At 51.3% G+C, this 27,191-nt stretch overlaps 1 protein-coding gene across 1 annotated transcript in view; it reads left to right on the top strand.

Annotated features, from left to right (window-relative positions):
- Positions 1-27,191, top strand: part of lrrk2 (leucine-rich repeat kinase 2) — a 143,804-nt gene that overhangs the window by 91,173 nt on the left and 25,440 nt on the right. The window contains 20 exon segments of the mRNA XM_080505514.1: positions 3,260-3,450; positions 3,584-3,677; positions 3,751-3,937; positions 5,009-5,190; positions 5,774-5,994; positions 6,937-7,064; positions 7,400-7,618; positions 8,212-8,413; positions 8,677-8,765; positions 9,067-9,254; positions 9,326-9,480; positions 9,564-9,710; positions 10,100-10,291; positions 17,452-17,598; positions 17,683-17,795; positions 17,859-18,049; positions 18,472-18,632; positions 20,148-20,318; positions 21,084-21,184; positions 25,898-26,086. Of these exon segments, the coding sequence (XP_080361640.1) occupies positions 3,260-3,450; positions 3,584-3,677; positions 3,751-3,937; positions 5,009-5,190; positions 5,774-5,994; positions 6,937-7,064; positions 7,400-7,618; positions 8,212-8,413; positions 8,677-8,765; positions 9,067-9,254; positions 9,326-9,480; positions 9,564-9,710; positions 10,100-10,291; positions 17,452-17,598; positions 17,683-17,795; positions 17,859-18,049; positions 18,472-18,632; positions 20,148-20,318; positions 21,084-21,184; positions 25,898-26,086 (3,268 nt within the window).

Below are 27,191 nucleotides of genomic sequence, written 5' to 3'. Positions count from 1 at the left end.
CTCTGTCTGCTTCTGGAGGGGTAGGCTCTGTCTGCTTCTGGAGGGGTAGGCTCTCTCTGCTTCTGGAGGGGTAGGCTCTCTCTGCTTCTGGAGGGGTAGGCTCTGTCTGCTTCTGGAGGGTAGGCTCTGTCTGCTTCTGGAGGGGTAGGCTCTCTCTGCTTCTGGAGGGGTAGGCTCTCTCTGCTTCTGGAGGGGTAGGCTCTCTCTGCTTCTGGAGGGGTAGGCTCTGTCTGCTTCTGGAGGGGTAGGCTCTCTCTGCTTCTGGAGGGGTAGGCTCTCTCTGCTTCTGGAGGGGTAGGCTCTCTCTGCTTCTGGAGGGGGAGGCTCTCTCTGCTTCTGGAGGGGTAGGCTCTCTCTGCTTCTGGAGGGGTAGGCTCTCTCTGCTTCTGGAGGGGTAGGCTCTCTCTGCTTCTGGAGGGGTAGGCTCTGTCTGCTTCTGGAGGGGTAGGCTCTCTCTGCTTCTGGAGGGGTAGGCTCTCTCTGCTTCTGGAGGGGTAGGCTCTGTCTGCTTCTGGGAGGGGGTAGGCTCTGTCTGCTTCTGGAGGGGTAGGCTCTCTCTGCTTCTGGAGGGGTAGGCTCTCTCTGCTTCTGGAGGGGTAGGCTCTCTCTGCTTCTGGAGGGGTAGGCTCTGTCTGCTTCTGGAGGGGTAGGCTCTCTCTGCTTCTGGAGGGGTAGGCTCTCTCTGCTTCTGGAGGGGTAGGCTCTCTCTGCTTCTGGAGGGGTAGGCTCTCTCTGCTTCTGGAGGGTAGGCTCTCTCTGCTTCTGGAGGGGTAGGCTCTCTCTGCTTCTGGAGGGGTAGGCTCTCTCTGCTTCTGGAGGGGTAGGCTCTCTCTGCTTCTGGAGGGGTAGGCTCTCTCTGCTTCTGGAGGGGTAGGCTCTCTCTGCTTCTGGAGGGGTAGGCTCTCTCTGCTTCTGGAGGGGTAGGCTCTGTCTGCTTCTGGAGGGGTAGGCTCTGTCTGCTTCTGGAGGGGTAGGCTCTCTCTGCTTCTGGAGGGGTAGGCTCTCTCTGCTTCTGGAGGGTAGGCTCTCTCTGCTTCTGGAGGGGTAGGCTCTGTCTGCTTCTGGAGGGGTAGGCTCTCTCTGCTTCTGGAGGGGTAGGCTCTCTCTGCTTCTGGAGGGGTAGACTCTCTCTGCTTCTGGAGGGGTAGACTCTCTCTGCTTCTGGAGGGGTAGGCTCTGTCTGCTTCTGGAGGGGTAGACTCTCTCTGCTTCTGGAGGGGTAGGCTCTCTGCTTCTGGAGGGTAGGCTCTCTCTGCTTCTGGAGGGGTAGACTCTCTCTGCTTCTGGAGGGTAGGCTCTCTGCTTCTGGAGGGGTAGGCTCTCTCTGCTTCTGGAGGGGTAGACTCTCTCTGCTTCTGGAGGGGTAGGCTCTCTCTGCTTCTGGAGGGGTAGACTCTCTCTGCTTCTGGAGGGGTAGGCTCTGTCTGCTTCTGGAGGGGTAGGCTCTGTCTGCTTCTGGAGGGGTAGGCTCTCTCTGCTTCTGGAGGGGTAGGCTCTCTCTGCTTCTGGAGGGGTAGGCTCTCTCTGCTTCTGGAGGGGTAGGCTCTCTCTGCTTCTGGAGGGGTAGGCTCTCTCTGCTTCTGGAGGGGTAGGCTCTCTCTGCTTCTGGAGGGGTAGGCTCTGTCTGCTTCTGGAGGGGTAGGCTCTCTCTGCTTCTGGAGGGGTAGGCTCTCTCTGCTTCTGGAGGGGTAGGCTCTCTCTGCTTCTGGAGGGGGAGGCTCTCTCTGCTTCTGGAGGGGTAGGCTCTCTCTGCTTCTGGAGGGGTAGGCTCTCTCTGCTTCTGGAGGGGTAGGCTCTCTCTGCTTCTGGAGGGGTAGGCTCTGTCTGCTTCTGGAGGGGTAGGCTCTCTCTGCTTCTGGAGGGGTAGGCTCTCTCTGCTTCTGGAGGGGTAGGCTCTCTCTGCTTCTGGAGGGGTAGGCTCTGTCTGCTTCTGGAGGGGTAGGCTCTCTCTGCTTCTGGAGGGGTAGGCTCTCTCTGCTTCTGGAGGGGTAGGCTCTCTCTGCTTCTGGAGGGGTAGGCTCTGTCTGCTTCTGGAGGGGTAGGCTCTCTCTGCTTCTGGAGGGGTAGGCTCTCTCTGCTTCTGGAGGGGTAGGCTCTCTCTGCTTCTGGAGGGGTAGGCTCTCTCTGCTTCTGGAGGGGTAGGCTCTCTCTGCTTCTGGAGGGGTAGGCTCTCTCTGCTTCTGGAGGGGTAGGCTCTCTCTGCTTCTGGAGGGGTAGGCTCTCTCTGCTTCTGGAGGGGTAGGCTCTCTCTGCTTCTGGAGGGGTAGGCTCTCTCTGCTTCTGGAGGGGTAGACTCTCTCTGCTTCTGGAGGGGTAGGCTCTCTCTGCTTCTGGAGGGGTAGGCTCTCTCTGCTTCTGGAGGGGTAGGCTCTCTCTGCTTCTGGAGGGGTAGGCTCTCTCTGCTTCTGGAGGGGTAGGCTCTCTCTGCTTCTGGAGGGGTAGGCTCTGTCTGCTTCTGGAGGGGTAGGCTCTCTCTGCTTCTGGAGGGGTAGGCTCTCTCTGCTTCTGGAGGGGTAGACTCTCTCTGCTTCTGGAGGGGTAGGCTCTCTCTGCTTCTGGAGGGGTAGGCTCTGTCTGCTTCTGGAGGGGTAGGCTCTCTCTGCTTCTGGAGGGGTAGGCTCTCTCTGCTTCTGGAGGGGTAGCTCTCTCTGCTTCTGGAGGGGTAGCTCTCTCTGCTTCTGGAGAGGTAGGCTCTCTCTGCTTCTGGAGGGGTAGGCTCTCTCTGCTTCTGGAGGGTAGGCTCTCTCTGCTTCTGGAGGGGTAGGCTCTCTCTGCTCGACTCTAGAATGATGTTCGATCAGATTCAGCGTCTGAGTGGTTCTAGACCAGTGCTTTTTTGCTCTTGTTTAGATATTTACATATGTTACATATTTTAATTCTTTTAGAATTTCTGCACCTTTTCACCTTGAGCTGTTGTAAGTTTGTGTTTCCCCCTGGGGAGGAATGAAGCGAGAGAGAGAGAGAGAGAGAGAGAGAGAGAGAGAGAGAGAGAGAGAGAGAGAGAGAGAGAGAGAGAGAGAGAGAGAGAGAGAGAGAGAGAGAGAGAGAGAGAGAGAGAGAGAGGAGAGAGAGAGAGAGAGAGAGAGAGAGAGAGAGAGAGGAGAGAGAGAGAGAGAGAGAGAGAGGGGGTTTGTTTGTTTGTTGTCTTTGTAACTCGACTACTTGCGAAAATAGTGATTCATGTGTTCATTTACAGACACGTGCTGACAGATAACTGTAAATGTGCTCGTGAACATGGAGCTCTGCACCTCCTGTGCAGGAACAGGCGTGGTGCAGCTCTCCACGGCTCTGTGCCTGCCGGCGGCCCGGCTGCTGGACGTGAGCAACAACAACGTGGAGAGCGTGGCTCCTCACTTCCTCGCCGGCTGCCTCAAGCTGGAGTCCCTCAACCTGTCCTCCACGCCGGCTGCCTCAAGCTGGAGACCCTCAACCTGTCCTCCAACCGCATCAGTGAGTGACGACGGGGAGTTTCAGCACCAACGGCTTCTCCAGAGAGACACCTGGAGGGGTTATGTACTGATGACCTCTGTGTTCTGGAACCTTCCAGTGAACAGGATAAAACAACACGTGTGATCTTCTCCAGGTTCTTTGTCTCACCTGCCATCAAAGATCACAACGTTAAAACTGGACAACAATGGCTTTACTGCTGTTCCTGAGGCTGTACTGCATCTTCCCAAGTAAGAGATGCACGCACACACACACACACACACACACACACACACACACAGAGTAATACTTGTGTGTGTGCAGCCTGCGCTCTGCAGACCTTCGGACCAACAGCGTCTCGGTGCTGCCGGGTCCCGGTTGCTGGAGATCCAGTAACATCCGTGAGCTGATGTTCAGTCAGAACCGTATCGGGGTCCTGGACCTGAGCGGACCGGTCCACAAGTGGGCCAGACTGGAGAAACTCCACCTGAGTGACAACAAGCTGACCGAGGTGAAACGTGTGCTCGTGTTTCTGAAAGCTGCCGTTTTGTTCCAGTTCCTGGTTACTGCACTGACATGGTGGAGTTACTTTACCAGTTACTCACAGAAGTAACTTGTAAGTTTGGAAAAGTAGCGTTTGTGTTACTTCTGTGACACGTGACCTGAGCCGTGAGCATTGTGAGGGTCAGTGTAGTGAACCTGATTAAGATCAGCTGCAGTGGGAGAGAGACGTTCTCTAAACCAGTGTTCTTCACCCACTGGTGTTTCCTCCAGATCGTCAGCTGAGTCGTGGGAAATTATCACATTTCACATTTTTTTTCTAAAAAACCTTTGCTCTCACAGCGACAGTGTGTTGCAGAGTAATGATGTATAAATACTCTTCACCACTAGAGGGCAGCACAGAACTTTGCCGGTGAAATGTAAAGTGACAGACGTCAGTGTGGTTCATCTCCACCTCCTGCTACCATCTTGTATCAAAGTACTGTGTCAGTGACAGTGATGGAGAAGTTTTTGAAAACCAGGATCTCAGCTCTTCATCCATCAGGTCCAGGTTTCACACTGAGGGAGGCACTATTAAAAAAAGTCCTTGCTTTCTGGATTTACTGGATTCCTGTTGATCAAACTTTGATGAGAAAGACTTTATATTGTTAATAGAGGCTACAGAGTTTAACACTTTAACATTTTCAGGTGGTGGTGTGACTCCAGATTTTTCCAAACAAAAAAGTGTGTCTTGGCTCAACAAGGTAGAAAATCACTGGTCTAACAGTGTCAAACTTGGTCTAGTAACATGTGAAAACATGCTGACGTTCTGAGAAGTTACTATTTGATCTTGAATTTAGGACTCTTGTAAACGTGAACAATCCCTTGATGTACTCGTATTTGTTTTGCACTGAAACTGAGGAAAAAACGTTGGTGTTGTCGTTGCTTCCAGGTTGTTTAGCTGCGGGTCAATTAGCCTAATTAGCCTCGTTCATATCAAAGTGATCTGTAAATGGTTTGAGTTGCACACAAATGAACTTGAGAAAGTTTCCCTAATGTCTGCCTGTTGGCGTTTGTGCTGTGATGCCTGCTCCGGCTGCAGATCCCCCCTCAGATCGGCCTGCTGGAGAGCCTGACCTCCCTGGATGTGAGTCGGAACACGAATCTGCGCTCGTTCCCGGACGAGATGGGGAAGCTGAGCAGACTGTGGGACCTCCCTCTGGATGGCCTTCGGCTGCAGCTGGATCTCAAACTCATCGGCAATAAAACCAGAGACATTATCCGGTCAGAACCTCCAGCTTTCCATCCTGAAAGCACGACTTTCTCTCACCTGCAACGTTTTTGTAATCAGGAACATGTTGACTCAGAGTGACACTGAAAAACTAGTCCATGCGTTAGTTACTTCCAGAGTAGATGCTTGTAACTTCTTATTATCAGGGTATGGGAATAAAATGTCTTGAACTGATTGAGAATGCAGCAGCGGGAGTCCTGACAGGAACCAGCAGGAGGGATCACATCACTCTATCAGTTTCTCTCTCACTGACTTGATGTTAAATCTAGAATAGAATTTAAAATCCTTTTTAATTAGAAAGCTTAATAACCAGGCTCCATTGTACCTTAAAGATGGGTAGACCCTTATCTCCCCAGAAGAGCACTTCGTCCTCAGAGTGCTGATCTACTGGATTTGTCAGTCGGCCTCCTCTATGTGCAACCAGTTCCCAGTTTCAGCGTCAGAATTTCTACCTCTTTCCATTTGATGAAGCAATGAGCTTCTATATGTGTTGTTTGTATGTGTCCTGCTATTCAGTCGGTGGTTCTTCCCTCTCGTCATTAGTGTGCATGTTAGAGATGTAGTCTCTGTTCCCAGCTTCCTGCAGCAGCGGCTGAAGAAGGCCGTGCCGTATCACCGCATGAAGCTGATGGTGGTGGGGAACGCCGGCAGCGGGAAGACCACCCTGATCCAACAGCTGATGAAGCTGAAGCGTTCCCAGCTGGGCACCAAGCAGGCTGCAGGTGGGATCCACGTCCAGGACTGGACCGTCAAGGAACGGGACAAGAAGATGTTGCTAAATGTTTGGGACTTCTCAGGTTGGTGGACACGAGTTCTGACGCACTGTGAAGCAGGGAGACACACTGAACTTCAAAATCATTAAGCTCTGGCCTAAATAACCTCAGGTCGACTTGTAGAGTCTAGAACCTCCAGACCTCTGAGCTTCACTCAGTGTTCCTCCAGTCAGAAGAAACAAGGTGAAGCAGCTTTTAGTTCCTCCCTCCTCACCTGGGGAACAAACGTCCTGAACACCTGAGGACTGCCGACACACTCACTTCTTTTCGAAACAGACAATAGACAATAGATTTTACTTAATTTATTAAGTGAATGTTCATAGATCTCTTCCCTTATTTATTTTACTTTATATGCTGTTTTTAAAACTTCTATGCTGTTTTTAAATCCCCAGAACTGACCACAACCACTGACGATGGCGAGAGAAAGTATTCCAAATTTAAACGTTCCCTTTTGTGACAATTACAATTTAATCGTAAACGTGACCGAGGAGGTAGATTACTGTAATACTTGGGTTTTGTGTATTTATACACAGGTTTTGCTCGTTGTGCCGAACGAAAGAATGAGACAGTTTTGCCCTTTGCCCCTAAACGAAAGGTTGCATTCATGGTTTTGCTCTTTGTATCTAACAAACTAAGGAACTAGAAAGTAAATCCCAAGTATTAGTTACAGGGTTTTATTTTCCTTGTACCAAAGGAAGGGGAGCAGAGACGTCTGTCTTCTGCTTGGACTGGAGGAGGCCAAATTCCACATTATACAAAACAAACAAGACAAACTTTCCTATTGGAAGCATTTTTTTTTCTGTACATTTTTCCATTGGTACAAACTGTTTCACCAGCTGACGAAGACAAGTCATTATTGAAGAAGCTGTAACCAAACAAGGTGCATCGAAAAGGATGTTTTGCTCACCAGTCCAGCATTTAGCCAGGCTCTGTTAAGACTTGAAGTGTGATTTGGCTTCTCCACAGGCGGCGAGGAGTTCAGTGGCTCTCACCCTCACTTCCTGACCTCCAGAGCGTTGTACCTGGTGGTCTACAACCTCAGCATGGGGCCCAGCCAGGTGGACGCCCTCAAACCATGGCTCTTCAACATTAAGGTGGGCCGTGGTGGGAGTGAGGGGACAGGAACATGTCTTCAAGACCTCTGGAAACACATCCACGTGACTTCTCAGTGACATCATGAGGTGACATCATGTGGACAAGAAGTCATGGAAAACCAAGAGAGAATTTCTCCAAGAATCCAATTAAAATAAACGTGTTGGGAATGAATAGCAAGTTTTAACTTGTGATCACTGGCTTTAAAGAGTCGCATGCTTTGTTTGAGGAAGTGTGAAATAAAAAGTAGATCTCACTCTTCTGACTGCAAAGAAGAGTGCTGTCTGAAATGAGCTATTTAATTATTTAACAATGCGCGGTATCGGCACTCTCTCAGGCAGTGGCGCCGCTCTCCCCGGTTATCCTGGTGGGAACCCACACCGATGTGAGCGATGACACGCAGCTGCAGGCCTGCCTGGGAAAGATCCGGGAGGAGCTGCTGAACCACCAGGGCTTCCCCACCATCAGGGACTATCACATGGTCGCCGCCTGCAAGGACTCTGACGCCGTCTCCAGGCTCCGCAAGGCCATCGCTCGAGAGGTGGACGGGTTCAAGGTAGGGGGGGGTGGATGGATGGAGGGATGGGTGGATGGATGGGTGGGTGGGTGGACTTTATTGTCTGCCCCAAGCGATGACAGAATTTGTCATTTCTTTTTTGACAAGGCTCCAACAATAAAATACAACATATTTAAAACACACTTAAGACAGAAGTGGGACATAAAGAAACGGGAGGCGATTAAAAAAAGAAAAATATAGATAGAAATGTGCAGTCTGGTTTCTTGTTTCGTTTGGCTTTGAGTGGCTATTACATTGGAGATGAAAGGTTTTTGTCGATGTTTTTCCGGTCCGGATGGACTTTGAAGCGTCGGCCTGATGAGAGTAACTGGAAGGAGTGATGGAGGGAGTGAGAGGAGTCCTCTGTGACCACACAGCCGTTTGACAGTTCAGGGGTCTGAGTTCGTGGGGAACCAGTGGTTTTGCTGGCCTGTTGACAATACGGGAGTTTTGCTTTGTGTTTCATGTCGAGGCAACCGTACCAGGATGAGATAGTGAATGTAATGATGGATTGGATGAGTGAGGGGTAAACTCAGGTTAAAAAGCCCTCAGTCCCCCCCCCCCCCCCCTGATCTCATGTCTCTGGTCCTCAGATCCAGGACCAGCGTGTGATGGACCAGCTGGTTCCAGAGTGCTACGTGGAGCTGGAGCGTCGCCTCCTCCAGGAGAGGCTCCGGGTTCCTCCAGAGTTCCCCGTCCTCAAGCACCGTGAGCTGCTGCAGCTCATCCAGGACTGTCAGCTGCAGCTGGAGGAGGCGGAGCTTCCTCACGCCATCCACTTCCTCAGTGAAGTCGGTCAGTGTGCCGAGCAGCACCAGCAAGCTTCCTCCCGTTTTACAACTGAGGCTGGAAGGTTCAGAGCTGTGAAGCTTTTGAAATCATTCATAGCGATATTGTAGTTCTGGATCCTTGTGTGCACGGATCTGTACAAACACAGCAACATGTGTGCTTGTATGACTGGTCTGGAGTGTGTGTGCGTTTTGATCGTGAACTATTCAGAAGTCGTGTCATTGCTAGCTTGGACTTGCAGGATCAATCATTGTTTTTGTCACATTCAGGGGTGCTACTGCACTTTGATGATCCTGCACTGCAGCTCCAGGATCTGTACTTCATTGACCCTCAGTGGTTGTGCAACATCGTCTCCCAGGTAGGCCTGTTTGAAAAAACACAAACATGGACACAACATGTGTTTTCACAACACGTGGTCCAGTTAGTGTGGCGTCTTCACGCTTCACCCAGACGCGTCATGAGGCTTGAATGACTTGCATTGAGTCGAGCGCTCAGTCGTGAGCGAAGTTCACAGCCTTAAATAAAGCTGAGTGCAGGCTCACCTCTGGGCTCCACATCTGTACCTTCAGGGATTTATGTTAGATGTCAGCCAGGAGCCAGCAGAGTTCCGCGGTGTGTCTTTTTACCGTGTGACTCGTCCTCTCATGTGCTCTGCGTAGAAACAGACGCTAAAGAGCTGTGGCTTCCGGGAGCGTCCTGATGGCGTCATCCAGCGCTCTGCCGTGGAAAAGCTGCTGGCTGAGACCAAATGTTTTCCAAAGAGTCACGCGATGCAGTTCTTCAAGCTTCTGGAGAAGTTCCAGATTGCTATTCCCTTCAGTGGCGACCAGCTGCTGATACCCAGCAGGTACACCTGAAAGCAGAAACGTCTGTAAAGACCAATGTCTGACTCCAAGTAATGCGGATTCTCGTGCACAGCTTGTCCAAACACAGGCCGGTGGTGGAGCTTCCTCACTGCGAGAACTCTGAGGTGATTGTGCGTCTGTACGAGATGCCGTACTTCCCCATGGATTACTGGTCTCGACAGATAAGCCGCCTGCTGGAGTTTTCCTCGTACCTGCTTGCTGGGAGAGGTGAGCTGTCTGCTTTTCTGCAGTTAAACATTGGAAGACAGAACCCAGCGCTTCATAAACCTGTTTAACTGTGCGGCGTCCAGGGAAAGTGGAGCGACCACACCGGGTCTGCTGGAGGAGAGGCGTTTACCTGCACTGGTGCCCCGAGGCGTACTGCCTGGTGGAGGCCGCGTCGCTGCAGCACAGCGCCTCCAGCTTCATCAGGATCACCGTACCGTCTTCATACAGAGGTGCAGTTGTTTTTAAAACATCCAGCTTTAACCACCTGGCAAGTAAAAACAAAACAACCCTAAAAAAGGTGTGAAAAGCACATTTTTCTGTAAAGTGTTCCAAAGCTCCGAGTCGCATTAGTAAAACCTTCCTAGTGAGACATGGTGGAGTGAGACGTCATAGACATATTGACCTTTCAAAATACAACACACTACAATAATAGGTGAGGAAAGATATTTATTATATAAGTATGATACTATAATATCATGTCATAATTAATATTCGTTGGGTTCCTGTAGTTGTGGTTGAGGTCATTTTTGGTTGTAACTCTGTTTGGTTTGATTCATTTAATTGTAGTTTTATTTCCAGCCTTCCTGGTATCTCACTGTTTCCCCGCTGCTCGCTGCAGGCCGGGTGCTGCTGGGTCAGGTGGTGGATCAAGTGGACTCCCTGCTGGAAGAGTGGTTCCCCGGCCTACTCAACACCGACGTGCACGGCACTGGAGAGGCACTGCTGAAGAGATGGGCTCTGTACAGCTATGAGGACGGCCAGGAGCACAGCAAGATCCTGCTGGAGGAACTCTTCAGCCGCTTCAAACATGGTACTTAAAACAAAGAGTTACGGATGTAACTATGGTTCTATGAATCCCGAATGACCGCCAGAGGCGGTGCTTAAGCACTGAATATTCCCCTTCGTGCATGCGCAGTGCGAGTATGTATACCAACAATGTCACCTGTGACCCCTGGATGACCCGGAGGAAGTTTATATCTTCAGGTGTCACTCCAGGGCACTTTCCTACAGGATCTTCTCGCAAGCACACGAGGATTCTGAGTGACAAAGAGCTCTGGCGGTCATTCGGGATTCATAGAACCATAGTTACATCCGTAACTCTTCGTTCTATTTCATCCCTGCTGACCGCCAGAGGCGGTGCTTAAGCACTGAATGACTAATACCAGAAAAGTCACGAAGAATTCTGCACACCACTCTTCAGTGTGTAGGTTAACAGGACTCTGGCAGAAGGACCACAGCCAATGGATGGGGTGTGGCCACATTCACCCTGTAGAATCTGGAGAAGGTGCCCGGCGATGCCCATGAGGCCGCGGCACAGATGTCCTCCAGGGGCACTCCCCTCAGGGAAGCCCATGACGTAGCAACACTCCTGGTAGAGTGACACCGCACACCAGATGGGAGGTGACGATTACTTGCCCGATATGCATGGCCAATTACGTCGACAATCCAGTGGGACAGGCGCTGTTTGGAGACAGCATTACCTCTGTTAGGACCACCATAACAGAGAAAGAGCTGATCAGACCGCCGACATTTCACAGTAGCTGCAATGTAGGCCTTCAGTGCACACACTGGACACAACAGTTCAGGCCAAACCTCTGGCTCCCCGGATGAAGGGTCGAACCGTGCCAGCCGAATGGGCTGGTTGAGGTGGGTACGGGACAGCACCTTCGGAAGAAAAGCTGTGTTTGGCCACAGAGTGACTCCTGAGCCATCCGAATTCCACCTCAGACATGTGTCGCTGATTGACAGGGCGTGCAGCTCACTGACACGCTTTGCGGAGGAAATGGCCAGAAGGAAAGCTGACTTCAGAGTAACCCACTTCAGCGCTACCTGTGCCAAGGGCTCAAATGGCGGAAGGCGTAGCGTCTCCAGCACCAGGGGAAGATCCCATGCCGGGGACCTCATGGCTCTCGGAGGATGCAACCTCCAAGCCCCTCTCAAGAAAAGGGAAACCAGCTTGTGGCTACCAATAGCGCCATTGTCAACCATCATATGTCGACCAGATATTGCAGCGACATAGACTCTTAGTGTTGAATGTGAAAGCCCTTTGTCCAGAAGGGACTGGAGGAAGTCCAGAATAGTTGGCACAGAGCAGCGCACTGGGTCCTCATCCCGCCTCACACACCAGTCGGAAAACAGTTTCCATCTGTTCTCATACTGGAGGCGAGTGGATGGCGCTCTTGCATTCATAATAGTATTCCTAACTGGGTCGGCACAGACGCTCAGGAGTGCCTCGGGGCCCCCAGCAGCCAAACGCACAGTTGAAGGCGTTGCGGATTGGGGTGCCATATCTGCCCTGCCAGTTGGGACAGGAGATCCCTCCTGTCGGGAAGGCGCCAAGGCGTGCCTCGACAGAGGCTGTGCAGCAGCGGAAAGCAGCTCCTTCCTGGCCAGAAGGGAGCTATAAGTAGGATGCTGTGGCCACCCTGAAGGGCCCTGTGGAGTACCAACTGAATCAGAGGAAACGGAGGGAAGGCGTACAAAGAGGCCATCTGGCCAAGGATGAGCCAACGCGTCCCGGCCTAAGGGACTGGTTGTCTCGGCCAAGGAGAACCACAGGGGGCAGTGGGTTGACTGCTCCGAAGCGAAGAGGTCCACCTCTGCCCTGCTGAATAGGCTCCATATAATGTGTGTTACCTCCGGGTGGAGACGCCACTCCCCTGACGGAGGTTTCTGCCGGGAGAGGAAGTCTGCCAGGTGGTTCTGCTCCCCCGGTATATGCATTGCCCTTATGCTGATTAAGCGGGGGGCCGCCCATGTGAGGAGCTCCCTCGCCACTTCCAGCAGCTGTGCAGACTTCGTACCACCTTGATGGTTTATGTGGTACACCGTCGACGTGTTGTCCGACCTCACTAGGACATGCTTGTCCCTCAGGTGTGGTAAGAAGTGCCTGAGAGCCAGGTGAACTGCACGCAGCTCCAACACATTGATGTGTGCATTTTGGTCTTCCACAGGCCACCGCCCATGGGCCGTCCTGCTCTGCCACACCGCACCCCATCCCGAGGGGCACGCGTCTGTGGTAATCACCTCCCTGCGAGATGGAACAGAGCCTATAGGGACACCCTTGAGCATGTAAGCCCTGTCCCTCCACGGAGCCAGGGCGCAGAGACACCGCCGTGACACCCGGACTTTCCTGTGCCTGTGCAGCTTGGCATCTAAGCGGAAGCTGTTCAGCCACCTCTGTAGCGGGCGCAGCGACAGCATGCCCAGAGGAACTACCCCCGAGACTGACGTTAGCTTGCCCAAAAGACGGAGGAATGTGACATAAGTCAGCCAGCGGTCCTCTCTGAATAAGGCCAGCTGGTGATAAATATCGTCTACACGGTGGGGGGAGGGTCTCGCTGTCATTGTTATGCTGTTCAATGAAACCCCAATAAAATCTGTGACCCGGGAAGGCACCAGGCAACTCTTCCCCACATTTACCTTGAGGCCGAGTCGAGCCACATGGGACAGGAGACGCTCCGTGTCCCGAGACACCTGGGCACGGGATGGAGCACAGATCAGCCAGTCGTCCAGGTAGGGGAGGACCTTCAAACCCTGAGACTGTAGAGGTGCAAGAGCTGCAGACACACATCTTGTGAAGACCCTTGGGGAGAGAGAGAGCCCGAAGGGCAGCACCCTGAACTGCCAGTGGCGGCCGCGGTATGCGAAGCGCAGAAACTGCCTGTGATGCCAAGCTATTGGTACGTGAAAGTACGCGTCCTTGAGGTCGATCGACGTGAACCAGTCCCCATGCGCCACCGTGCTCAGGACATCTGCTGTGGTCAAGCATGTGGAAAGGTATGACCTTCATAAATTTGTTCAACCCTCTGAGGTCCAGGATTGGGCGGAACCCACCAGTTTTTTTCACCACCAGAAAATACGTCGAGTAGAACCCTCTGTGATAAGACCGAGGGTCCACAGGCTCGATGGCGCCTTTGGCCCGGAGGGAGGACAACTCCCGGTCTAATGCGAGAGCCTTTGCCGGGTCGCTGATGGATGTCATTCTGACCCGGCCGGATGTGGGGGGCCGGCGGCGGAATTGAGGTTTGTACCCGTGGGTCAGGGTGGCAACCACCCATGGGTCTGAAGCATGAGCAGCCCACTGTCGGAGCTGCTGATGCGAAAAATACCCCACCGCCGGCCCCGAGGCCTCAATCCCCATTCCCCCGGCCCCGTGGGGCCCTAGCGGGGGGTCGGACCAGCTCCGGAGCTCGAAATCGTCTGGGGGGCAAGCGAGCGGAGCCCCGAAAGTCCCGGGTTGGCCGCTGTGCGGGACGCTGGACATCACGACGACCCGTGGAGCGGGTCGTCGGCAGCACGTGGGAGCGAAAAGCAGCCGGGGGACCCCGAAGCCTGCTGGCCGGGGGTCTATCAGGAGGAGGCATCCGGCTAAGCCCAGCAAGCTGCTGCCTGGTCTGCCCCGCCTGGATGGTTCGTTCCAGTGCTTCCTGGGCCGCAGAACCAAACATCTTCCCCGGTTCTACTGGAAGGCTGCGCAGCATTTTTCTGGCTGCCTCGGTTAAGTTCGACTGGGACAGCCAAACCTGCCGACGAGTTTGGACCAAAATGGACATCATTCTACCAAGCTCTCTAGACATGAGCCCAAAAGCTTCCAATGAAGCATCACAAAAAGCGGCCGCATCTGCATTTACACTGCCCTCCTGCAGTGATGCCGAGAGGGCCAACATGAGGTGTGATAGGGAGTTCCCCATGCGACCAGCACCTGCTCCAGCATCATAAGCCCTCGTAAGAAGGTCATCAGTTATTCGACACTGGGGTCGAGGGCACCGAGCATCCCTTCGCAGTGCTTCATCTGGAGAAACAATAAGAGAAGCAATGGCAGGCTCGATGGCCGGAGCACCATCCAGGCCAGCCCCTGCTGCATCATGCATGGCGGCCAGGGTCCGCCCGTCTGCAGAGAGACGGGAGCCAGCCTTACTGTCCCTCCAACAGGCTTGTAACTCCTTCAGATAATCCTCTGAATGTGGAATTGCGAAGGCTGTGGGGGCGGGCCTGCGTCTGAAGAAGGCGCTTGCCGGTGCAGCCTCTGCCTGCTGCGGGACAGCTGTGTGCAACCGCTGTAGAGCCAGGCGCATGATGGCGCGCATGGAGCTGTCTTCCCCCTCAGCCCCTGAACTCTGATCTGAGGAGTGGGAGCCCTGCTCAGACATCTGGGGTCCAGCATCCAAATCCTCCCCATAATCGCAGAAATGGCTAGCCGAGGCTGCCAAAGAGAGTGTACCCTCCTCGGGCAGCAGCACTGGCATTGCGGGCGAGAGTGCCACTTCAGCCACCAGGGGGACAACCGGCTGGCTGTCAGCCAGCAGCGATCTCATGTGGGCCAATTCAGCAGACAGTTGCTCTACTTTAGAGGATAACCCATCACGGTCAGACTTCGCTCTCCTCCTGGAGGGGGCAGCCGCCGTAGCCTCTGCCCGCCGCTTAGAGCGTGTCCGACGGGCTGGAGGTGGCTGGCCCGGGGGGATGTCGACTTCAGCTACTGAGCCTTCCACCCCCGCCAACCTGGCAACCCTTACTGCCCAAGGCAAAAAGCTGCAGTTCATGCAGGGTTTGGCCGACAGCGCCTCCCGCAGATGCTCAGAACCGAGACATGCGGGGCACAGGTCGTGGCCATCCTCTGGCTGTAAAGAAGCCCCACAGGATGTGCAGCCGTGAGAGCCATCCAATGTAGCTGCACTGACAGGACGCTACTCACAGCTGTCCTCGTTAAACAGAGGGAGGGGGCGCGTACGCCGCCTGTCCGGTGATACTACACACTCCTCGGCTTAGCTGAACGCGAACGCCGCAGAGCGGCCGAGTATAAGGACAGTATACTGGGGAAGGGAGCGCGCACGCTGCCTGCACAGTAGAAGCCCAAATAAAACAAACAAAAAACAACCACCGTACCGTGGTCCTCACCCGAACCGGGCTTTCCAACACAGGATGTCACTAGCTTACAGCCGGTGAAGCTAATGTAAACAAAACGCACGCTGGGTTCTGGGCGTGCGCACACGGCCCACCAGCAAACAAAGTCGCTAACTTAAGCGTCGGGAGGAGGCTGTGCAAACGCGGCCGTCACCGACAATCTCTCTCTCTCTTTTTTTTTTTTTTTTAAAACAAACCGCCGGTCTGCCGAATAAGAGCCTACTTACCTCGTCCAGCGCACGTCGGCAGGACCGAACACAAACCGTATGCTGGGGGGAGGCGGCGCTAACGCGGCCTGTGCCAACAGAGGTTGCTAATGAGTGAAGCTACTGCTACACAAACACTCACAGTCGCAGCTCCTGTAGGGCGAATGATCGCTGCTCCGACCTACCACGGTCACGGAGCTCCAAGCAACGGCAGCTGTACAATCTTCCAGCAAACTGCGCGCGAGAAGAAAAAAAGGAAAGTGCCCTGGAGTGACACCTGAAGATATAAACTTCCTCCGGGTCATCCAGGGGTCACAGGTGACATTGTCGGTATACATACTCGCACTGCGCATGCGCGAAGGGGAATATTCAGTGCTTCAGCACCGCCTCTGGCGGTCAGCAGGGATGAAGTAGAACCAGTGCGACTGTCACAGGAGACGCGTTGCAGGTCAAAGAGGGAAGGAACGTCTGGTCGGAGGGTGAAGAACGTAGTTTGGCTGAATGCAAAGACCTTTTCTATCAGGTGGAGCAGACATGAAGGTTTTTTAAAGCTTCTGCTTGTGTATGTTGGTGAAAGTGGACATTCAGGGTCTGTCAGCGTTTGGCTTCACTCATGTTTATTTTAGTCACAAACCAGATGGAGGGTCTTTCTAAAATACAAATTACATTTAAATCAGGAGCCAGTTTGAGACGGTCTGTCCCCGGCTGTATGTCTCCGTCCCTCTGCTGTGGCCTCCAGGGGGCAGCACACCGCTCCTGTGGTGTCAGGTCAGGTACGGACCGGTACGGTCCGGTACGGTTCAGGTTTCCACTGCAAGAATTTGTGATTTTCCAGAAACAACCTCTCCAAAGGCGGTCCCCCCCCCCCCCCCCCCCCCCTCCATCAGGGTACCAGGACCATGGAACAGGTCTGAGTTTGAGGAGCCGTGATTTACTACATCCTCAATATTTTAATGTGTCTGCTGGATGAATCCTCTGTTGTCAGAGTGCTCAGATTTGTACTGGTTGTTTTTTTTTAATTCTCTTTGCTGCTCAACTTCCATGTTGGTCGTGAAACAGCGGACGTGAGGCAGAGGGAGACCGGGGCTCTGGACTTTGCATCATGTTGGAACTTTCTGTTTGCAGCATAGCGTCAGTGCGCCGCGCCGGGTCTGTCTTTGCATCGTGTCTGAGCTTTCTGTTCAAACGTGATGCAGCGGCGGTCTGTGTTGTGTTCAACCGCCGTTAGCGCCGCTGCATCGTATTTGAACAGAAAGCTCAGCGTCTGCGCTGCCGGTGGTCAGACAGAAGGTGCGGTGAGGTGACGGACCGCGGACACGATGCAAAGAGACACTAAAAGTTAACTAAACAAGTAGTGTAAAGTGGAGGAAACAACAACAGAGGATTCATAAGATCCAGATCTGCCGTCAGGCTGAGATTACTGTTGTAATGTCACATATCTGCTGAGCTCTAAGCCCCGCCTACTTTTTAACCTTCTTTCTGCAGTGGAAACAGGCTCTGTAAGGCTCTGTAAGGCTCCGTAAGGCTCCGTACGGCTCTGCACGGCTCCGTAAGGCTCTGTAAGGCACCGTACAGCCCCGTAAGGCTCTGTAAGGCTCTGCACGGCTCTGTAAGGCACCGTACAGCTCCGTAAGGCTCCGTACGGCTCTGTAAGGCACCGTACAGCTCCGTAAGGCTCCGTAAGGCTCTGTAAGGCACCGTACAGCTCCGTAAGGCTCCGTATGACTCTGTAAAGCTCTGTTCCGTCCTGCACCTTTTGTGCGGTGGAAACGCGGCTCTGGTAAAGCGTAAAGCATGTAAACATGCTTGCTGGGTTTGTTGGACGTCACTGGGACATTGTTGTGGTTCTGGATCTCAGATTTCCTGCTGGTGGACCCGGAGGACCCTCGCCGAACACTCCCCATCTCCCAGATTGCCCCAGACCTGGTGCTCAGCGACCAGCCTGCAGGGACCCTACTGGACAGGGAGGACCTGGTGGTGGATCTTTCTCAGGAGAACCGACTGGGTGTGTTCTTCAACGATTAGCTACTGGAGGCCTCTGTGCTCAGCTCAACTGTTTAATGCTCCTGCACATACATGTTGCTTCCAGGGGACGGTGGCTTTGGGACCGTTTATCGAGGCGTGTACAAGAAAGAAGACGTGGCTGTGAAGATGTTCAACAAGCATGCGTCTGAACTGTACATCCACAGACTCCTCAGACAGGTCTGCTCCTCCTCTTACTGCCTCCTCTGCTCCAGCAGTGTGTGACGGCAGCTCTCCTTCCAGGAGCTGACGGTGTTGGGTCGTCTGCGTCACGCCAGCCTGGTGGTGCTTCTGGCCGCTGGCTCGTCTCCTCACGTCCTGGTGATGGAGCTGGCTCCCAGAGGCTCCCTGGACTCCCTGTTTGAACACGAGAACGGCAGCCTGAACCAGAAGCTGCAGCACAGGATCGCCCTGCAGGTGGCAGACGGACTCAGGTGCTGTTCGTTCAGTGTCCCAGTGGCTCATTTTGACCATTGATGTCCCTTTAATATCATTTCAATTGAAGCTTTGGCGTCATGACTTTGACTTTCACTCCTTCAGTGACGATCACACATGACAGCTGTCGGATGAAGCTCATGGTTATTTATTATTATAGCAACATGTTCAGGGCTGCATTTTCCACATCAATCTGAAGAGAAAGTCAAGTCTGAATATGTTCAAAATGTCGTTGGCGTTTTGACACTGAATTGAAGAAACATGTTTAGTTGTTAGTATTTATCAGTTATCACTGGACTGCGTCTGTCTTTGGCCCCTGAACTTAAACTGATATGAGGCTTAGAATCGTGACTTGATCCAATACTGTCGGTTTTAAACTGATAAAAGTGTAGTGAGAGACAGAAAGCTTTTGTTTCATCAGGTACCTTCACTCAGCCATGATCATCTACCGGGACCTGAAGCCACACAACATCCTGCTGTTCAACCTCAAGACCGACTCTGACATCATCGCTAAGATCACAGACTACGGCATCGCTCAGTACTGCTGCAGCTTCGGCGTGAGGACCTCGGAGGGCACGCCAGGTCAGACCCCTCCTCCAGCCTGGCCGCTCGCCACCAGGAGGGCAAAGCACAGTCATGACAGAGCTGTCATGACCTGCAGCCGCAGTTCTACCTTCTTCATCCTTTATTGTTGTAATGACGTCACATCGCTGCTCGTTCACGACCCTACATTTTACCACTCTTTGTAGGGACTGCGCTCTGGGTGGCCTTGCCTCCTTACGTCCCTCTCTGGGTGGCCTTGCCTCCTTACGTCCCTCTCTGGGTGGCCTTGCCTCCTTACGTCCCTCTCTGGGTGGCCTTGCCTCCTTACGTCCCTCTCTGGGTGGCTTTGCCTCCTTACAGCAGACAGCAGGGCTCCATGGACTCACCCTTTGACAAGAAATGACAGTTTTCACCATGACCAATCGACATATTTCACATTCAAAGCACCACTTTTAAGTGTAATACGGTTATGTAGTTAATAATAACATATAAACGTGTAAAACGTGATTTTTATGTGTGAATATTGGCACATGGATTTGATCAGCAGACGTGTTTGAGGCCCATTGCAGAGACGTAGAGCGGAGTTACACATCACTTCCTGCTTCACAGCAAACTGTCAGACGTTCATTGGTGCGCCGTGGCAACGCCCTTTCACTGGTTACCAGATGTGATCTGTTTTCATCAGGACAACCTGTTGGACGTACGTACTGGCCAAATGTCAGAGCCCTTGGCCTTACCGTTCAAGCAGGATTGCGTTTCATGCTTTAAAGAAAATAAAGACAAAGGAAATAAAAAATGCCTTGTAGAGCTGAGGCCACTCTTACTATAGGAGGCAGTGGTTATAAACAGCAAAATTGCTAAAGAAGCTAAAATAGCCAATATGCTAAAGTGGGAAAATCCATGAAAAAAACCTTTAAATAAAGCCACAACAGCTAAAAATGCAATTGTGCATGTGACAATTCACTAATCCAATCTTATTTTATCCTATATATAAATGTTGAGCATTTCTTTCAGTTTTTCCTTTATTTAAGCTAATTAGCTTGTTTTGCAGCTCCAAACGAATTTTATTTGTTGGGAAATGTTGAAAAGGCCTCTGGTTCATGAAGGTGGTAAACTCCTGCTTTCTGGTTCATTCCCACCACGGGACTGGACGGTGGACCTTGTCTGACCACACACACACACACACACACACACACACGGGCATGCACACGAACATTGATAGGATTTGAACCATAATAAGATGGAGTCAGTCACATAAAAAGATTTCCACTGAGTTTGAAACATTGAACTTCAGGACTTCAGAAGAGGAAAATGTTTAGATTTGTTGTTTTGTTGTGTTTAGTGTGACCTGGCTGTTTACTTCTTTCTACTAACCTCTCCTTGAGGCGTGTGGAGACGGAGGAACTTCTCCTCTGCAGCTCGCTCAGTGGAAGTTTGACAGACTTTTTAGCGGCGACCATGAAACGGCTACAACCTTCCAGTTGACGAGACTCGTCGTTACGTAACTGTACGAGCTCGGCCACTGTCAGGAAGTGAAGTGTGCCTGTGCTGCAGGTTTCCGAGCTCCGGAAGTGGCCCGAGGTAATGTGATCTACAACCAGCAGGCCGACGTCTTCTCCTTGGGTTTGCTGCTCTACGACCTGCTGACCTGCGGCGAGCGCATTTCTGACGGCATGAAGTTCCCCAGTGAGTTTGACGAGATCGCTGTGCAGGGGAAGCTGCCAGGTAAGAAAACTCAAAAACCTTTTTTTTAAAAGCTCATGGAAATATTTGGAAGTTAGATTTTCAACCTGATTGCGTTTATGAAAGCTATTTGTAATTTTTTTCCCCCTTTTTCTTTTAAACTTCTACGACTTTTCAACGGCAGAAAAAAAATAAACATCATGCTGTAAATTGAAAAAATAAGTGTGTCACAGATTTCTGTATTTCTGGCCATAAAGAGTCCTTTAAATGGAGTAAATCACCAGATTTCTGAAACTGTTGTATCGTTACTTACATCCGGTGTTGCTGAAATGTGACTGACTGTTTGGCCTGGACATCAGAATTACGCTGCTGTATAGTTCATGTTTACAGTGATTAAGTATGGAGTCAATGTTTATGCTGAGTACATCAGTCAGATGTATTAAGAGCCAAGCCAGATGGTTTTTGTTACATGACAAGCATAAAGTAGAAGTCCTATAAAAGAATCATCATGGATTCTGCCAATGGGTTGAAAAGAAATGCCTCAGTTACTCAATAAATTGCACCTCACAGATTGAGGACTTGTATGTGAAGCCCACTGATGAGGATGTGTCACATGATGTGTAGAGTAAAAGACAAACATCGAATTTAACTATAATCTATTTTAGTTGATGCTTTGTAAATGTGCAAAACACGGCAGGTCCATTGTACCAGACAGACAGAACATTTCTCATCATTGTCACGATTAAAGGAAATGAAACGTATATGACTATTTATATCATTAATGTCACAGCGTTCATTCATCCACAGATCCCGTGCTGCACTACGGCTGCTCGCCGTGGCCGGGCTTCCAGGCGCTGATGAAGGACTGTCTGAGGGACAGTCCTCAGGACCGGCCTACGTCCACTCAGGTCCGTACAGGTCCGCCCCCCATGGCAGACCACACACTCCTGTATGAAACAGTAAAAATCCAGCAGTCTGGATGTGTTGGGGATGATTTCTCCAGAGGTCTGTTGTCTGAACATTTCCAACTAATGAAATTCATCTGGAGCCTCAAAACATGTTTCACCTTCAAAATAAAGACAGTTCAGCCTTTAAAATGAGGTTTTATGTGAAGAACAGCAGAGTTTTGTTGTTGTTGTTCGTTTACCAGATCAAACAGTTTGAGTGCTTTTAGCTGTTTTGAATTTCACTAAGATCCAAGGTTTGGTAACGTGCGAGAATGCGACGCATTCAAACCTGTTTAAAAAGTTGATTAAGTAATCAAGTAAGTACATTTAGTCAAAGCTTCATCAGACACAGCCCACTTCCCTGTGCCTCATCACTAATACGTCTTTGTACCACAAAATGGCAATTTGTATAGCAAATTCTAATTCCACCTGTTTGGGGCACAGTGGCATATGTACTATTGGGGATTTGTATAAGGATGGACGATTGATGTCCTACGAGGACTGAACATGGACATTTCATTTGGAAGGTAGAAAACATTTTGGGGAAATATGTACAGATAAGACATTGTGTCACTTTTAATCGTAAAGACTCCGCTGAAAGGAGTATTTTAGATTATATTAGGATGCCACATGAAAGGGTTCTAGGTTTTTTCAATTGTTCAATTACAGTTTGAGTGATGAATCTTCAAACATCATACTTTTTTGGCAGAGGGATCTGAAAACAGAGTATATAAAATGAGAAATGGTTAGTAATTCTATCAGATAGTGGCAAAAATGTAAAGAAGTAAATCCATACAGTGTAAGCTGTTGCATACTGTAGAGATTGTAGCGGTGGGGCGGCGCAAAGGATCATGGTAAATGTTCCTCTAACGTTATGTGTCGTCTTGGTTAGTTTCATGTCTCAGTTGTTCTGTTATTGGCCAGTTATCCGTTGTGCATTGTTGTTGTCTTGTCCATCAACGATTCATGTGCAGTACAAGTGACACCCTGGTCCGGTGAGGTAGCGTCTGAGCGCACCTCTCCGAGCAGCGCATGTATGTGTCAGTCAATCAAGACACTCCTGAGCCTCCTGGTCCCTGGATGCCCACTGTCGGCCCTGCAATATTACCATACTGCTGCCAAACGGCACAGAATGGAACTAATGGCAGACTAATGTCGGAAATGTAAAAATGACGATGGGACGTATTTAACCTGCCCTGGGAATGTTCTCTGGTTCCACCTTTTTGGACTAAAGTCTTGGAAGTTCTAAGTGCCTGGTCATTGCCAGACGTCCCCTCGACTCCAGAACTGTGTCTATTGGCAGACAGATCTCAAATGCAGAATGTCTCTAAATGAGTCTTTTCAATCGTTATGGCCGGCCTTGTGACAGCATCCAGGATCATTTTAAGACACTGGAGAGGATCGGGTCGTTGAGGGCCCTGCTGTCGACTGCCACCCAATCCACACTGCACCCGACCCCTACGGTAGCCTCTGAGTGTGGTGGGCTCCCAGGAGGAAGAGGAGGGGCCCGCGTCGTCCCTTCGGGCTGAGCCCAGCTGGGCCCCGTGGACAAAGGTCCGGCGATCAGGCGCTCGCTTATGAGCCCCAACCCCAGGCCTGGGTCCAGGGTAGGGCCCCGGCTGTGCCTTACTGGGCAACGTCAATCTTCTCTCTAGTTCTTTATCCATAAGGGCTTGTTGAACTGCTTTCTAGGACCTGTTTGCCTTGGGAGACCCTACTGGGGGGCATAAAGCCCCTAGGATCATTCTGGTGCTCAAACTCCCCACCATGATAAGGAAGCAGTTTAAAGGGGGGACACAAGTGGCTGAAATGAGCTTCCTCCGTAGGGTGGCTGGGCAACCCTTAGAGATAGGGGGAGGAGCTCCGTCACCCTTAGAGATAGGGTGAGGAGCTCAGTCACCCTTAGAGATAGGGTGAGGAGCTCAGTCACCTTAGAGATAGGGTGAGGAGCTCAGTCACCCTTAGAGATAGAGTGAGGAGCTCAGTCACCCTTAGAGATAGGGTGAGGAGCTCAGTCACCTTAGAGATAGGGTGAGGAGCTCAGTCACCCTTAGAGACAGGGTGAGGAGCTCAGTCACCCTTAGAGATAGGGGGAGGGGCTCAGTCACCCTTAGAGATAGGATGAGGAGCTCAGTCACCTTAGAGATAGGGGGAGGAGCTCAGTCACCCTTAGAGAGAGGGTGAGGAGCTCAGTCACCCTTAGAGATAGGGTGAGGAGCTCAGTCACCTTAGAGATAGGGTGAGGAGCTCAGTCACCCTTAGAGATAGAGTGAGGAGCTCAGTCACCCTTAGAGATAGGGTGAGGAGCTCAGTCACCTTAGAGATAGGGTGAGGAGCTCAGTCACCCTTAGAGATAGGGGGAGGAGCTCAGTCACTCTTAGAGATAGGGGGAGGAGCTCAGTCACTCTTAGAGATAGGGTGAGGAGCTCAGTCACTCTTAGAGATAGGGGGAGGAGCTCAGTCACTCTTAGAGATAGGGGGAGGAGCTCAGTCACCCTTAGAGATAGGGGGAGGAGCTCAGTCACCCTTAGAGATAGGGTGAGGAGCTCAGTCACCCTTAGAGATAGGGTGAGGAGCTCAGTCACCCTTAGAGATAGGGTGAGGAGCTCAGTCACCCTTAGAGATAGGGGGAGGAGCTCAGTCACTCTTAGAGATAGGGTGAGGAGCTCAGTCACCCTTAGAGATAGGGTGAGGAGCTCAGTCACCCTTAGAGATAGGGTGAGGAGCTCAGTCACCCTTAGAGATGGGGGAGGAGCTCAGTCACTCTTAGAGATAGGGTGAGGAGCTCAGTCACCCTTAGAGATAGGGTGAGGAGCTCAGTCACCCTTAGAGATAGGGTGAGGAGCTCAGTCACCAGGGAGGAGCTCAGTCACCCTTAGAGATAGGGGGAGGAGCTCAGTCACCAGGGAGGAGCTCAGTCACCCTTAGAGATAGGGTGAGGAGCTCAGTCACCCTTAGAGATAGGGTGAGGAGCTCAGTCACCCTTAGAGATAGGGTGAGGAGCTCAGTCACCCTTAGAGGTAGGGTGAGGAGCTCAGTCACCCTTAGAGATAGGGTGAGGAGCTCAGTCACCCTTAGAGATAGGGTGAGGAGCTCAGTCACCCTTAGAGATAGGGTGAGGAGCTCAGTCACCCTTAGAGATAGGGGGAGGAGCTCAGTCACCCTTAGAGATAGGATGAGGAGCTCAGTCACTCTTAGAGATAGGATGAGGAGCTCAGTCACTCTTAGAGATAGGGGGAGGAGCTCAGTCACCCTTAGAGATAGGATGAGGAGCTCAGTCACCCTTAGAGATAGGGAGGAGGAGCTCAGTCACTCTTAGAGATAGGGGGAGGAGCTCAGTCACCCTTAGAGGTAGGGTGAGGAGCTCAGTCACCCTTAGAGATAGGGGGAGGAGCTCAGTCACCCTTAGAGGTAGGGTGAGGAGCTCAGTCACCCTTAGAGATAGGGGGAGGAGCTCAGTCACCCTTAGAGATAGGGTGAGGAGCTCAGTCACCCTTAGAGATAGGGGGAGGAGCTCAGTCACCAGGGAGGAGCTCGGAGTAGAGCCGCTGCTCCTCCACATCCAGAACATCCAGCTGAGGTGTCTTGGGCACCTGTTTCAGATGGACGCCTCCCCAGGGAGGTGTTCTGGTCATGTCCCTCCAGTAGGAGGTCTCAGGACAGACCTAGGACACCCTGGAGGGACTATGTCCCTCTGGTAGGAGGTCTCAGGACAGACCTAGGACACCCTGGAGGGACTATGTCTCTCTATGGCCTGGGAACACCTTGGGGTGCCACTGGAAGACCTGGAGGAAGAGTCTGGGGTGAGGGAAGTCTGGGCATCCCTGCTAAGACTGCTACCTCCGCGACCCGGCCCAGAATAAAGTGGTCGATGATGGATGGATGGATGGATGATGGATGGATGGATGGATGGATGGATGGATGGATGGATGGATGGATGGATGGATGGATGGATGGATGGATGGATGGATGGATGGATGGATGGATGGATGGATGGATGGATGGATGGATGGATGGATGGATGGATGAGCACTGTGTGGATCAAATCAATGTCAGACACAGTGTCGTATGAGGTCATGCTCAACAAGTGGGAAGGGGGCAGACACTGGTTGGGACGTCTTCTGGAACTCTAGTAAAGCTGGTAGACGTGTCCTGTACAGCCTTGCTGACAGTGAAGTCGTTTGTGTTCTGAATTTTCCACATTTTGGAATCATCCCAACTAATTGCAGTTGTTTGTTTTTCTGATTGCATGTTACTGTAACCTTTGATATGCTGTTACTTTGGGGATAAGGGGATGGGTGCATCGGCCTTAATGTCAATATTTGAGTTTTTTATTCCTGTTTCATAAATGTTTTGAAACTCAATAAAAATGTCAAATATTCAAAACAAAACATGCAAAGAAAAATTATTATGAAGTAGTTCATTTTTGGAACTGTCAACAAGTTCAATTTAAAATTTGTAGCCTGAACTTTCAACTGCTTCAATGTAGAATTTGGACTTTCCAAATAACGTCCATAGTTAGCGTCAGAGCTGTCGTCCTGCTAACAGTCCAGACAGGAAGCAGACAGGACAGAACTCCTCAGGCTGTGTGGTTGAAAAGATTCGGCTTCAAGTGTCTTTGTGGCCTCAGCAACTGAGTGGAGCAGCCGTGGTCTGTGTTTGTGCTTCATGTAGGTGTTCAAGAGGCTGAACTCGGCGGAGATGCTGTGCCTCACCAGGGAGTTGGTGGTTCCCCGGGTGTTCAGCACCGAGTGCCTGACGGTTGGCAGCGGCCACAGGGCCTGGATCGGGGGGGGCAGCAGCAGCCAGAGAGTGGGCCACCTCACCACCGTGGACCTGGAGAGCAACGCCCTGACCACACAGGTACGCCCTGAATGGAAAACATCCAAATGTCAGTCACAGGCCCAGTTCACACCACGATTAGCAGTCTATCCGCTAAACCTTCTTCACTGTTGGAGGTTCGTTTACACGACACCAGTGTGCTGATGCAACTGTATCATGAAGTTTTTAATACGACTCCCAAGGTGGAAAGATTCTTTCATCCCTCCTGCAGAGACTGATGGAGGCTATTTAGCCTCCCCCTCCCTCCCCTTCCATCCCTTGTAAACAAACATGGCGACCCGTAGTGGTATTAGTCAGTATTCTAGTTTTATCCTCCATGTCAGTAGTTTATAGTTGAGACTCTCCTCATAGCACCCGATGCCTCATCAGTCCACTATGATGTCGGATTCTCTCCATTTTCTCCATGTTTATAGCGTCTTCTTCTCTGCACACATGTCTGAGTGGTTTCATTACAAAATCAAGTAACAGCGCCCTCCTGTGGCCCGGCATGCTAACTACATTGTCCCTGTGTCGGCTGCTGCAGTGGAAACACTGCTTGTTTTTAACGGATTAGGTGTCGTCAGGTGAAACGTTGTGAAAACATGTCCTGTGTCACAAACAGCTGAGCAACACTGACAACAAGGAGTGGTTGAATTGATCTCATTGATGAATTGAAGAACTAATCTCAGTGTTTGATACAAGAAGAAACGTTTTTAAATTCAAACTGATCTTAATGAATGAAAAATGACTGTACATCTGTATGTTTTTTCGTCTATATGTATAAATGTTGTCTTGAACTGATGTGGACAGTTCTGTGTAGTTTCAATAGTACAGTCAGAATAACATTAGCGTGAGCTTTATTGGGCCGATACGACGACTTGGGTTTGTCGGCGATGTGAAGATTCTCTATTTATATTTGGCACACAGCTGCGCTCCAGAGTTCCTCGCTTCCTGAGCTTAGCTTCTTTCCACACTGACACACTGAAAGGAGAAGTGTCGTTAAACTGCAAACACTTTATTAAAAGAAACAAACATTTCCTATTTCCTACTGTGATTTGTGCACACTTGAATTTAATGACATTGTTACTTTAAATTGGAGTCAATTATTGTTGGATTTGCACATTAGTTGGGATGTGAAAGCACCACA

This window comes from Blennius ocellaris, assembly GCF_963422515.1.
Source record: "Blennius ocellaris genome assembly, chromosome: 11".
Taxonomy (NCBI): domain Eukaryota; kingdom Metazoa; phylum Chordata; class Actinopteri; order Blenniiformes; family Blenniidae; genus Blennius; species Blennius ocellaris.
The sequence above is the reverse complement of the archived record's forward strand: the minus strand, read 5'-3'. Positions and strand labels throughout refer to the sequence as shown.